The sequence below is a fragment of the Trachurus japonicus genome, unplaced genomic scaffold, assembly GCF_045865225.1.
Source record: "Trachurus japonicus isolate A0001 unplaced genomic scaffold, Traja_1.0 AP030014.1".
Lineage (NCBI taxonomy): Eukaryota > Metazoa > Chordata > Actinopteri > Carangiformes > Carangidae > Trachurus > Trachurus japonicus.
This window is the reverse complement of record NW_028220147.1, coordinates 1-13,950: the sequence shown is the minus strand read 5'-3', so window position 1 is coordinate 13,950 and position 13,950 is coordinate 1. Positions and strand designations below refer to the sequence as shown.

Here is a 13,950-nt window from a genome sequence, read left to right as displayed (position 1 = left end):
ACAAGAACACACACACACACACACACATTCTTGTACTTGCTGCATAGTGAGGACCGAGTGAATTTCCTGCAAAGTGAGGACCGGCATTTCTAGACCTCATGTCAACACAGGAAACATATGTCTGAACACTAGGGGGAACCAACAAACTATACATTCGTTCAGATTGTGTGAAAAACAAAGTTTCAGGAAAAAAGTTTTTAACCATCAGAGTGAGGACCGATTTGAACTTTTCACCTTGCGCTCTGATTGGCTGCTGTTGATGGGCCATTAATTAGCAGAGGCCCCAGCTTCTGCTTCTCCAGCAGCTCTCAACAACTCTGTTACTGCTCTGCCTTTCTGATGAAGGCTGACCCTAACACCTGAACATATTTTCACAGTTCCAACAAGTGCATTCTCAAAAAACCCTCATATACATTTTGTGTACATATTCATAAATATGAATAAAAATATAATGAGTGTATTTTTTTTATATTTTTTTTCCCACATTCAGTCTTGATCATAAAATAATCTCCATCATCATAAACAGGATTTTAACCCTTCAAATGACAGATGGAAATTCCCTAAAATCAAAGGTGACAAGATGTGTGCATATTGCTCTCTCAGGATAACAAAACTTTTCTTCTTAAAATAAGATTTATCTTGTTATCATGAGGAAACAGAACACACTTGGCCAGCGATGGCCGGCGATGGCCGCAATGACGGCGGGGTAGCTATCCATGGCTACTTAACCAAAAGTCTTTGAACTATCAAACAAACAAGTGAACTATGGACTATGGAAGCTTGAATGGCCAAAATATGAAGTTATGACGTGAACCATATGTTGCGGTGTGTAAAAAAAAAAAAAAAAGGCAGTTGATTCGGTGGAAACCCTGCTTACAAAACTGGCAATCAAAGATGATGTGGAAATTATGATTTAATAAATATGAAAAATAACATGAATTAACTCTGTAGCTACAGACTTTCCAGATCTCAGTCTGTTATTATCTCTTGGAGACTGTGGACCCACTTGTAGTGCTCCACCACCATAACACGAGCTACATGATATGATAAACCTCTGTTAAAGTTAATTCCGGTATCTGTAACTTTCTCTGATGTTCTTTTGTGACATACTGTTTGAGTTCACTATTCTGTCTGTCTGATATACTTTCAGCAAAAGTCTCAAATGAGATTCCCAGAGTAAATAAAATTTTGTGTTATTGAGGAGAAAATCTTGAGGGGATAGTTATCTGTCCTGTACAGTTCCATATACTGTAAAGATGATCTGTATATTGATTTTCCTCCTCCTTGCACTCTTAGCATATAACTCTTAGAATCTAAGAAAATTAGACCTCAGCCATCTCTCTAGCTGAACCGTTTCTTCAGGAGCTGTATTAGGATGGGTAAATTTGAATCAGATGGAGGAAGAAAATGCATCAATACTTTACATTTCCTGAAAATTTCCAAATCAAAATTTCATAGTCCTTTGAATTAATATGAGCCTCCATCATTGTTTTTATATAATGAAATTGCAGTCTTTTAAATTTCTCCATCTGTCTCTTTAACAGGTGAGAGGCAGCCAGTGTCACTCAGCCGGTGAACTCTTCACCTTGCACAGAGTGCTCTGGCTGCTGAGTTGATGGGTCGTTAATTAGCAGAGCCCCAGTCCTGCTTCTGCTTCTCCAGCACCTCACTAAAACCCTGTTAACCCTTTCAGTATTTTGCCTTACTGAAGACGTTTGACCATAAAACACAAACATATTTTCACACAATTCCTTTAACTGGATAAAGTCTAAATTAAAAAAAAAGTGCATCACTTTTTATGCCTTTAGATATATTTTCTTTTTCACATTAAGGGCTCTAATTTCGTAGCTCTCTCCCAGTCTCTGTCGTGTTTAGGCACACTTTGCAATTTTCGTCCACCACGCACCCTACTGCAAATCCTCCTCTTTCCCACCTCCGTCCCTCCAACCAGCGCAAGTGGGAAATAGAGAAGGCGTGAGAGGGTTTAGAACAGCTGATTCAAATCTACACCAAATAATTCACTAACGCTTTAAGCTAGGAGGCAGACATTTGAGTTTGTGTATCAGGAAGTGAGGCCCATCAACTGTGTGGAGTTCCGTGCGACCCTCAGACGTGTCAAAGGTCACCGTGTGTTTGTCGTTCTTGTTCCTCTCAAGGACACACAACAACACTGTCCCTTCGGACTCCTTGGTTTGTGTTTCAAGACGAGTCAAGTGCAGCAGACCCCTGGCACCTATTATGTGGGCCGATCCCCACCATGGCGACTGTCGTCTGTCTTTTTTTTTTAAGTAGCCTATATACAGTATTTTTGGCTTTTCATACCTTTATTTGATAGGACAGTTCAGAGTGTGAAAGGAAATGGGAGGCAGAGAGAGGGGGGAATGACATACAGGAAAGGGCCGTAATGTTCACTGTTGACTTTAAATCATGTTGTTTGTGCTGTGAAAACTAATGAAAGCTCAAGTCCCATTGTCATGGGCATGATGTGCATGTAAAAAAATGTGTAAAAATGCTCTGCTATGACTATTTTTTGATAAAAAAAAGTTGTTTAAAATAAATCTCCAAAGACACTAACAACACGTCCATATTTCTCCCTCATTGAAAAATTCACATCTTATTAATATGCATGATTTGCTTGGTCAGGGTTGCTAGGTAACGGCGGTGCGCGCAGTGTTGCCAACTGGCGACTTTCCAAACCCTCTTGGCGACTTCTTTTGTAAAAAGCGACTAGCGACAAATCTAGTGACTTTTTCCAGAGATATTACAAATGTTTCAGGACCTGAAATCACGTTATTACAGCTGTATTCAACGAGCAGCGGCGCTGCCGCGAGCACTCATTGGCTGCCCCCCCCCCCCCCCGCGTCAATGCGTCAGGGGCAAGGAAGACAGACAGGTGATTTGAAAACACGAAGCTCACGTCAGGTTTCAAGTGCAAGCTTGTGTTTCCTCTGGGGAGTCTTTGTATTAAAATGCAAATTTGAATGTAAACCGAAAAGTGAATGAAGTTTAAAGACAGAGAAAGAAAATGGATCACAGGATTCGAACCCAAGTCTACAGATTATAAGTCAGCGACATTACCACATTGCCACCGCTGCCACACATAATTTTGTGGTGCATCCAGCTGTTATGTAGGAGTGAAGTGCCGCTATCGCGGTGAATTACTACAACAAACAGCGGCATGAGCTCCTGAGCCGCCGCTGCTGTGAATTATAAAGTTCTTTAGGTGCTCGCATCCAGAGGCCACGCCCACAGTCTCTGAGCTACTGGTAACAGGCTGGTATCACCGTCCTTAACCGCTCCTCACCGAGCACAGAGCAACGTCGCCGTCATCGCTGTTTAACGTACGTTACTCCAGCTTTACACCCTGTGGGTAATTTATATAATGAGATGGGGGGGAAATCAACGGGATTGGTTTAGGGAATCTTTAAGTATTTATATTATATTAATAAATAAAGAATATAGTACTCAACTAGGTAATGATTGAAAAAGATAAAATATCAAATTTTCCTTGCCACATATTTATGGCCATGTCATGTCTTTGTATCAGCCAAAACTATTAAAATGAATAATCATTATAAAACCGTGAATTATCAACATTTTCCTGAAGTCAGACCACTTCACATATTAAAACAGATATCAGCGATCCGGTGGTTTTGTCTAATGCTGCGTTCCAGGCTTTTGAAACCGTAAGTTACAGCTTTGTTACGACTTTGTAGCGTTCCAACCCGTAGCTCGTGTTTTTACCGTCCTGTTGCCTGTGAAAGTCACTATAACGGCCACTCGTAACTTCCGACCCGTGAACTCGTACCAGATCGAACTGGTATGACTTCACAGGAAGGAAAAACACAAGTTACGAGTTTCCTTGAACGCACCATGAGTTAGCAGCCCCCGCCCTCGTCAGGCATCTATTGGTCCTCGTCCCTACGTCACCACATTCATGCGCATCCCTTGGCTGCACACACAGCCCTTCATGCCGTTCTCTCTCCTCATTGGATAACACTTGTATCCTACAAGGAAAGTTTTCTCCTGGTTTACAGCAGAGCAGAGTGACGGAGAGACCAAACACTCTATGGAAGTGATGCTGACAGAAAATAGGACTATTTAGGACTTATATTAACAAAAACATTCACCTGATATCTGCTTTAAAGGCGACTGGAAGATAGGCCTAACTATAATGAGCCATTAACTGCCCTCTTTAAAAAAAAAAAGTCATTAGTTTCCGCATGCAGCAGGTAGAGTCATGGATGACATTGAGGATGGCTTCTGGTCCACAGCCTCTGATGTAGAGGGGAAACTGTAGGGTAACAAACAGTGGTCCTCTCATTGTTGCTCATCTGTTGTGATGGCACGCCATACATTGTAAAAGTAAGGAATGCCTCACCACCACTGTGCTTTATTTATGATAATGAAAAAAAAAAGACATTTTAATTGTTTTTTCCCCCAGATGTAGACCACATAGACCAGTAGTGCTCATGCAAGAAGATGATTTGTCCAAAAAGACAGTATTTAATCTAGTACCTAGTTACTAGTTGCCTCTGTATGGTGATTTTGGATATGGACCTGGTCCAACGTGGTCTACGTGTCAAACAGAAAACTGTTCTTACTGAACTATAAAACTAGAAAAAAAGCTTTCACTATTTCGGACATGAATGGTCTAGACGTGGAAAAAGAAAAACAGCAAAATGTCTCTTTATTGCATTTTCATAAATAGAATAAAGGTTTTATATAACTAAAAATTGGTAGGTCTCCAGCTTCTGTCATGATCTAGTAATGTAACTAATGATCTGTCTTGTCTAAGTAGAGTAGTTTTGGATCTGGACCATGTAAAATGAAGTCTAAACGACAATAAAAGTTTCACAAATATGACAGTGGGTTTTGGACAGCACTTAGCCTTAATTTGCTTATTATTATTATTATTATTATTATTAATAATAATAATAATAATAATAATAACATTTTAAATGTTAATCCTTTTAAATTTAAACAAATCACATGGAAAAATATTGTCATAGCACAAATTCAATAATTATCCATTGAATTAATTAAAACAATTTTCAAAAAATCATAAATGGCCATGCAAAACAAAACAAACATGATTTCTAGTAATGTCTTAGTACAGCAGCAGGAGATTAGTCCTATATGCCTAAGCGTTTGGTGAATATTTGGGTGCAGTACCAAATTTCACCAGTAGGCGGAGCAGAGAGCAAAAAGTGTGTGAAATTCTGGCGAAAAATTCTTAACTTACTATCAAACTGAGGACCCTCTGTGAAAAACAGAGGGGAGCTTATTTATAGCATTTAGAGCTAATTTAAAGCTTGACAAAGTGAGGACCGGCCAAAATGTCCTCACATCCCAAAAGTGTCCTCACAGTGTTGGTTAAAAACTCTCGCCGGTCCTCACAATGTAGTATGTACAAGAACACACACACACACACACACACACACACACACACACACACACACACACACACCTGTATATTTACTTATCTGTAAACATAAGATTTATCATGTTACTGTGCTTTTCAAATAATGTTAAGCGACAAATGGGCAGTGTGATCAAACAAGATTACCAGAATTGTGTTGTTATTATGGAGAAGAGAGGAGTCACTCAGTTAAATCACCTCCCATCGGTTCTCCCACATACGCTGAACAAATGAAATGGTTTATTTTTATTTTCATTTTATTCATTCATTTAGGTTGGAAAGAAATACAGAGGTCATGACCTCGGTGTCGTCAATGGTAGTTACCGACTCGTTCATGTGAAAGTGAAAATTCAAAAACATGCAGTCATCATAACCATGTAAAATGAACTTTGAACAACATGAGCACGTTGAAGACTGAAATAGAGTAAAATAAAAGTTCATGAGTTTTGGTTGTTACATTCTTGCACTTTTCAAACCGATAGCATTAAAATACCAAACACCATGTTGATGTTGTTCTAGATCCTGATATAATGGGAGCATAGGAAGTTGCCTCTGATTGGTGACTCAGTCTCTGTACCACAGATACCTGCTCTCCTGCTTTGAATAGGCAAAATTTCCCTCTGTGGTAGGTGAGCTCAGGTGAATAAACATGACCTACTTCTGGGTAAAATATAAATATATATAGCTTGGTGGCTTGTTTCTCTCCTCAGTTAATAAAGTCTCATCTTATCATTAACAAACATGATACAGGATAATGAATTGATTGATTATATTTTGTGTAATTAATATGAATGTGAAATGTATGTAATAACTCAAGATACAAATAAAAGTTGTTGAGTATTTGGCAGTGAAGTGTGCTGTAGTTGAAATATGAAGTAGCAGAAAATGGAAATATTTGTGTACAAAATTGGATTAAACGATTGTGATATTGATTTACTTGGTTAAATATGTAAAACATATCTTATCTGACTCTTAAGCTGCTGCTTCATCGATAACATCGAAAAGACAAAATATATAAGTCATATTTCAGAAAAGCGCGCATTTGTGCTTGTTTAGCTGCTTACTGCTTACTGCTTGTCAATAAGAGTTAAGAACAATCTAAAGTGACAGCTGTCTGTGTCGGCTCGTTATCTTGACACAAATCTTTTGGATGTAGCGAATCACAGCAGCAACAGGAGGAATCACTCATTTGAATTTGTGGTTGAGTTTATTGTGACTTTGCTGTAAACATTCCTACTGTTAGGGTTACAGTACACAGTAGTAGTCGTAGTACACAGTAGTCTTTTTTTTTTTGCATGTCTTCCAAACCTCAGTATTATGATAAAACTCATGCTGACAATAATTAGTTGAGACAAAAGAAAGAGCACTTGCATAATCACTCACAGTACTTAGCTATCTATGTCTACTTTGTGTATTAATTTTACATTAAGCTACATATTGTGTTATTAAAGCTTGAAAAATGTTTTACTTCCTCACATACTGCCCTTATCTGACTTTGAGACCCTGCCCCTCTGGCAGGCGTAGGGATACAGGAGACCTCTAGGTTCTGGTTGTTATTACAGCAGACGTTTGTCGACTGATGTTGTGACATAAACACGACAAAGTGACTGATGAAGATGCTTCATGATGGGACCACAAACAGATGATCCGGCTGCTTAGCCCTGAGGTGTGTTTGTGTGTGTGACGGGTGAGAGCTACTATGGGCTTTGTGCTGCAAATGTGTGGTGGGACAGAATTGTGAGGGCATTGTGTGTTTTCTACAGTATGTGTGTGTGTACTTGTACAGCTATACATGTGAGGACCAGTTTGAGTTTTAATCCATCAGAATGAGGACATTTTGGGACTGTGAGGACATTTTGGCCGGTTCTCACTTTCTCAGACCCCTTCCAAGGGCTGTTTGAGGGTTAAGACTTTATAATAACTAGGTTATTATAATTAGGTTTAAGTTAGGTTCAGTAATGGTTAAGGTTATGCATTTGTTTTGGATGGTTAAGGTTAAGGTAAGGGGCTAGGGAATACATTATGTCAATGATTGTCCTCACAAAGATAGTGTGTGTGTGTGTGCGTGTGTGCGTGTACATAGAGATGAGAGGTGAGGTACCTGATGTTAGCTAAAAAGACACTACATTAATTAGATCCGGGCAAGTTTAGAAATAATATGAATAGATACCGTATACAGTGGGTATGGAAAGTATTCATACCCCCTTCAATTTTTCACTATTTTTCACTCTCATCTTGGCAGTGTACAATACAAAAACATAGTCCTAAGATTTGACAGGGAATTTACAAATAAAAAAAAAAAATAAAATTTGTTCCACTTTAACCTAAATACCCACCCCCACCCACCACACCACCCAAGGCCTCCAACAACCCACGTAAAACCCTGTGTGTGTGTGTTTTGATCAAGACAGGAAACCCACACGCATCAGATACTCAAACTGAAAAACAAAACTTAAGAAATTGAGTTCCGTTCAGTTGTGCAGAAGTTGTGCAACCTTCAGCCTTAACTACAACCCCCTATGATGGCCAGGGTCATCTTCTATGCTACTACGCCAACAGACTCAATAAGCTCATCCACAAGGCCAGTTACTGGTGGGACAGGAGCTGGGGTCTCTCTGTCAGGGAGGACCATGTTGTCTAATTGTCCAGTTGAGTAGAAATATCAGTCGGACACGTGGCCAGTGTGTTTCCACACCTTAAAGGGAATCCAGCTTTTTTTTTTAAGTGGAGTTGTATCGTGAACCATTCCCCAACTGTTGCTATTATCTCATTCAAACCTTTGGGTGTTCTTTCAAAGTAAAAACCTATATTATGTTGTATTATCCAAGATATTGTAATCAATTAAGCAGATTAAAAAAAACAAAACAAAAATTTTCATTCGTCAAGTCACAACATTTTAATAAAAGTCAAACACATACAAGGTCTATACAACAAAGGTCCAAAAGATATGCCACAGAAAAGTTTCAATCTTTGTAGAAAACATCTGAACAGAGAAACACAACACTGTGAAATGTGACAGAGATGAGGAAACAAATAAAATCACTCACATTTGAACTTCCCTCAGTCTTTTTTACAGTTTAAGCCGACACCATTTTGACCTTGTGTCGGAGCCCAGAGCTAAATTCATTTTGCCCAATTGTGTAAGGTTCATATCTGTGACTATCAGTCTGTCGAGAAATATATTAATCCCAACATAAAAAAAATGAAAAATGCCATTTGAAAGCTCATTGCAGTTACACAAGTCTCTCAGTTTGCTTTACATAATTGACGACATGGTACCTCACATGCACACACTGATCAGTACAATAAAGAACATCCACATTGGATTTAAATAAATATGTAAAATATCAGTTTTACTGGAAAAGTACTCTGAACTCTGACAATAATCACATTCTCCAAAATATTTTACTGCATTTTCTCTCTTTGTATTTTGATGCTAATTCCTCTCTGTTTGCTTCATACCAGTGGCTACATGGCTACATGTAAACAGTTTTATCAAACTACTGCAGAGTACTTCCAAATCCATTCATCAAAAAAACATGTGTTTTTGATCTAGTCATCCTTCTCTGGTGAGCAGTTGGTTCCAGGTGAACCAGTGTAATAATCACTTTCAAACATTTTATCACACATTTCCTGAACATGTAAAAATAAGCAGGATACATGTAAGAAGCTCATGATAATAACTCCTTCTGTTCTCCACCTTCACACATAGTCTCTCCTGGTGTAGGAGCTCTGAGCCACTGACCTCGGCGCGGCGGAGTACGCCACGCGACTCTGCGGCGGCATGCTGTACCGCAAGGGTTTCTCTTCCCGTGGAGGGCAACTGCAGCAGAGAATGGACCCTCCAATCAGCAGCAGGCCTGCAGCGGTCCAGCCCAGATACAGCGCCGCCCCGATCTCCATCTTCTGTCCTGCAGGAACCAGCGGACTGTAGAACTCGATCACGATGGTGTGGGCCGACCAGGAGACGGGCACGATCTGTGCCAGGGCCGCTGTGATGAACGCCGCCCCAGAAGCAGCCATCACCTTGGCTTTGACGCCCTCGTCCTCGATGCAGTTGGTGCACTTGGCTCCCACCATGGAGATGAGGAGGGCCACCACGCCCAAGATGATGGCGACGATGGTCAGGGCCCTGGCGGCCTGCAGGTCCTGGGGCAGGGCCAGCATGGAGTCGTAGACCTTACACTGCATCTGGCCCGTGCTCTGGAAGACGCAGCTCATCCACAGGCCCTCCCAGTAGACCTGAGCCGTCACGATGTTGGCGCCAATGAAGGCAGACACCCGCCACATTGGCAGAGCGCAGCTGACAATACACAGCACCCAGCCGAGCACTGACAGGGTGACACCGACCACTTCAAGTCCAAAAGAAACCATTGTTCACCCAGACAGGCGTCTCCTCTGTCAATCAAAAGCTCCTTTCTTTGTCTCTCTCTGCTCTCCGTCTGAATGTTCTCCTCCTCGCAGTGTTCCTCAAGCTCTTTCCCAACTTGTGCCCTTCAAGCTCCGGTAGTCGACCCTTCTTTCCACCAGCCACGATTCCTCCTCGAGGTAAGCACCTGCTCCTGAATCCAGTCGAGTGTTGTTTGGTCTCAGTCCTCAGCACAAACTCTCTGCTGCGTGTACGTGCTCGCTCAGAAGTTGTTTCCCGTGTTCCACTGCTCTTAAGTAGGCAATGACCCTTATCGTTTTTATTACTAACTGGTCAAGCCCCCCCCTAAGACATTACATCACTTGCCCAAAAAAGCCAATCAGGTGAGTCCGTGAGCGCTGGCCTCGTTTACCACCGGGGTGTGTTGTTGTTTGATTGTGAGCTGCTTCGAATGAGGAGTATTTTTATGGTTTAACCTTTTGCCCATGGTAGCTCTGGGTGTGTCAGCTTTATTGCTGTCAGTAGGTAATGAGTGGCCAGGGCACAGCTTGTAATGTGGTTGATAGGAGACCACATGAGACTGTAACGGATATGCAAACATGTATTCCATTAGATGTGTGTGTGTGTCCAGAGAATAGGAGAATGGGAGTGTGCATGCTTCTGTGTTTGCACAGAGAGGCAGTGTATGTGACAGAAGAAGGGATTCAATTTTAGCAGGACATTCTGTTTTCATAGATTTTTTACAAATATGTGTTTCATTATGACGTGTCACGTTTTTATTGTCTCAAAATGGCTTGTCACAGTTTTTATTGCAGGACCATGTACCATTCCCACTGGGTCACACAGTCTATAGGCAGCCATATACGGTAGTAAAATTTGAGTTAATGTCAAACTAGAAATGCTTAACCCTTGTGTTGTCCTGGGGTCATTTTTGATCAAATGTTTGTTGTTTCATCAAATGGTCTGAAAATAATGGGGGTTGTTCAATACTATGATCTTCACAACAAAAATAAATTTGAAGTAATTTAATTGAATTATGGGTGTTTTATTGAACTTAGTAACGTTATTTGTCCTCATGGGGTTAAAAATGACCCCAGAAAACAAATGGGTGCAATGGGGCAAATTCTGTCACACCATACTGCTGAACATACAGATGAACCCTCTCAACCCCCTCCGTTCCCTCCCCACATGCACATGCACATGCACATGCGCACGCACAGGCATGTGCACTGACACAGACAAACGTAACAAACGTGGGCACATGCAGGCAGGTGTACAGCCACACGCACACACACACACACACACACACACGAGTGCGCACACGCAGGCATGTGCACACAGACAAAAACACACATAGACACATACAGGCAGGTGTACAGACACACACACACACACCCTTTGATGTATGGGGTCAAGTGATTATCAAGACAACAAAAAACATAAACAAAAAACAATCAGGTCTTTTCTCACAGATTTTGGGGCATTTTACATTTTACTCTGAGAGACAGGCAGCAAAATGAGGAGGCAGAAGCAGTATACAGCAAAGGCTCATGAACTAATTTTCAGTGAAGGTGTGGAGACAAATGACCAGGAGGAAAATGCTGAGGAAGAGGAGGAAGAATCAGCTGATGAAGAGGATTCAGGGTCAGAAGAGGAGGAAAATAATGATGAGGTGATAGATCTAACATACAGACCACATGCTAATTCCTCTTAAGAAGCCCCCACATCAACCACTGCAGAAATGGAAGAAGTCGAAGAAAATGATGAACAAGATGATGAAGCTGAAATGAAAGAAGAGTCAGAAGTTGAGGAAAATTACGAACAAGATGATGAGGTAGGATCTGAAGCTGAAATGGAAGAAGTGTCAGAGGACAAGAGGAAGTGTTTTCACACTACATTTACCATGAGCCTCCGCACGCACATTGAAATTCTTGGACCGGCGCAAGACGGACCTCTTGCCAAGAATGTTTTCATTCATCAAGAATAAAAGTTGGAGGTTCAAAGACGATCAGATACCATCGAAGTTCTGACCATAAACGGCAATTTGGCGCCGTTGATCTCATGATCCGCCGGGTAGTGTGTGAAAGTAGGAAATGCTGGCCGGCTCGCCCAGCATTTCCACCACTAATAATAATAACAAAATAATGATAAAGACAAAATGATATATTTCTCGAAAATGGACCCATTAACAAGTGGGTAACGTAGATTTATCCACATTAATATGGGACATTTTTATAACCAAATACAAAATCCTTGTTGTCCCTTTAAACCAACACTAAGGAACTTTTCAACCTTCATAAAATATTTTCATAACTTTTGTGATGATACATCGACTTACAACAAGTTGAATGGCACCTCTGTCATGGCCTGAGGGGGTCTGTATCTCTTTCTCTGGCACTAAGCAGCTTTGAGGAGCATGGTAGGAGCCCTGCTCTCACTTAAGTTTCACTTTCACTTTTGCGAGTCACAACAAGGAGGGAACTGGCAAAACGGCACTTTAGCAATGGATTATGTTTGTGTTTTCACTTTGAAATGATCCACTGGAAACAGAAACTTAGTTTTGATGTCTTCTGTTAATTTTAATGCAGGATATTTACAGGGCTTCACGCTAGTGTTCATGGGAAATGGAGTCTTTCTTCAGGCAAAACACTACCGCTTTGGTCCACAGGCACCGCCAAACTCAACCAAAACTGAAAGTTCTTTAGTACTGCTTCAAAAAAAATGAAAGGGTAAAAAAAAATCCTGATGGAAGTTTGACATATACCAGTGTCTTATAATCCATCAACTTATTTGCCTTTGATCTTTACTATATTTGAAATTAGTCAGAATTTTGGTTTTGTAAAACTCCAAAAATAGGTATAATTTCAACTGCGGTACAGCATGTAACAACTTTACTACTTTGGCCTAAAAACTTAAAGCAGAAGTAAGTGATATATTTGTGTTAATATAAGTCTTAAATAGTTATATCTTCCGACAGCAATCACTTACATAGAGTGTTTGGACTGAAACACGGGTCTGTCAGTCACTCTGCTCTGCTCTGAGCCGAAGAGAAAACATTTATCGTATCCTACAGTTTTTATCCAATGAGGAGAGAGAACGGCATGCAGGGCTGTGTGTGCAGCCAAGGGACGCCGTGAATGTGGCGACGTAGGGACGAGGACTGTTATGGTGCGTTCAAGGAAACTCGTATTTTTCCGACCGTGAAGTGGTACCAGTTCGATCTGGTACGAGTTCACCGGTCGGAAGTTACGAGTGGCCGTTATAGTGACTTTCACCGGTAAAACAGGTCGGAAAAACACGAGTGGGTTGCCTGAAACGCTACAAAGTCGTAAGTTGTGACTTGAAGCTGTAATTTACGATTTCAAAAGCCTGCCTGGAATGCAGCATTAGCGAAAACGACCGGACCACTTACTTCTGCTTTAAGCAAACTATCTCTTTAGCCGTTTTCCCACTAAAATTCGCGGGTCGACGCGGGTTTTTTAAACGCGGGTCGACCCGCTAACAATCGGCATTTGGCCCCTTTCCCATTGACCAAAATGAGCCGAGTCTGACCCCCCGCTGAGGGATCAGACAGAAACCAGTCGCCCCGCTCCCATTCGCGGTGCAAGAGACGCACACAGTCATGCCACAGCCGCCCGCCGCGGAGTGTCGGTCCGCCGAGGCAGACTCTCTGGCTGGCTGACCTGGAGCACCAGGACCGCGGAGGACAGAGAGTCTGCTGCGGCCGGATGACGGACGTCCGGCACAACACGTCAGTTAAACACACTGTCGCTCCTTTTCTTTTCTTTTTTTCTATCATTTTTGGTCAGTGTTCTCTGATCTTTTGATCCCAGTCTCGGATGAGAGCAGAGCTTTGTTTTGGTACGTGATATGAGACGCGACCCGGCGCGATGACGTAGCGTCACGTAACGTTCAGTGTCATCACGTAAATTAGCGGGTTGACCCGGGTCTGGCGTTCCCACTGCAAGCCGTTCGGAGCCGAGCCGATTAAAGGCAATTTTAACCCGCGTCGCTTGCCGAGTCGTTTGACCCGCGTCGACGCGGGTCGACACGGCTCGGTGCGCCTTTCCCACTGCCACCAAAAGCCGATTGTTAGTGGGTTTAAACGGGTTTTTTGGCCAGTGGGAAAGGGGTATAAGTTTTCATGTCTTGGAGCATT

General features: G+C 41.7%; 1 protein-coding gene across 1 annotated transcript; it reads right to left on the bottom strand.

Moving 5' to 3' along the window:
• Positions 1 to 8,212: 8,212 nt before the first annotated feature.
• LOC146960762 (claudin-4-like) lies at positions 8,213 to 10,088 on the bottom strand. Its single transcript, XM_085772085.1, has one exon. The coding sequence runs from the start codon at positions 9,794 to 9,796 to the stop codon at positions 9,125 to 9,127; it is 672 nt and encodes a 223-aa protein (XP_085628211.1). The 5' UTR covers positions 9,797 to 10,088; the 3' UTR covers positions 8,213 to 9,124.
• Between the last annotated feature and the right edge of the window lie 3,862 nt (positions 10,089 to 13,950).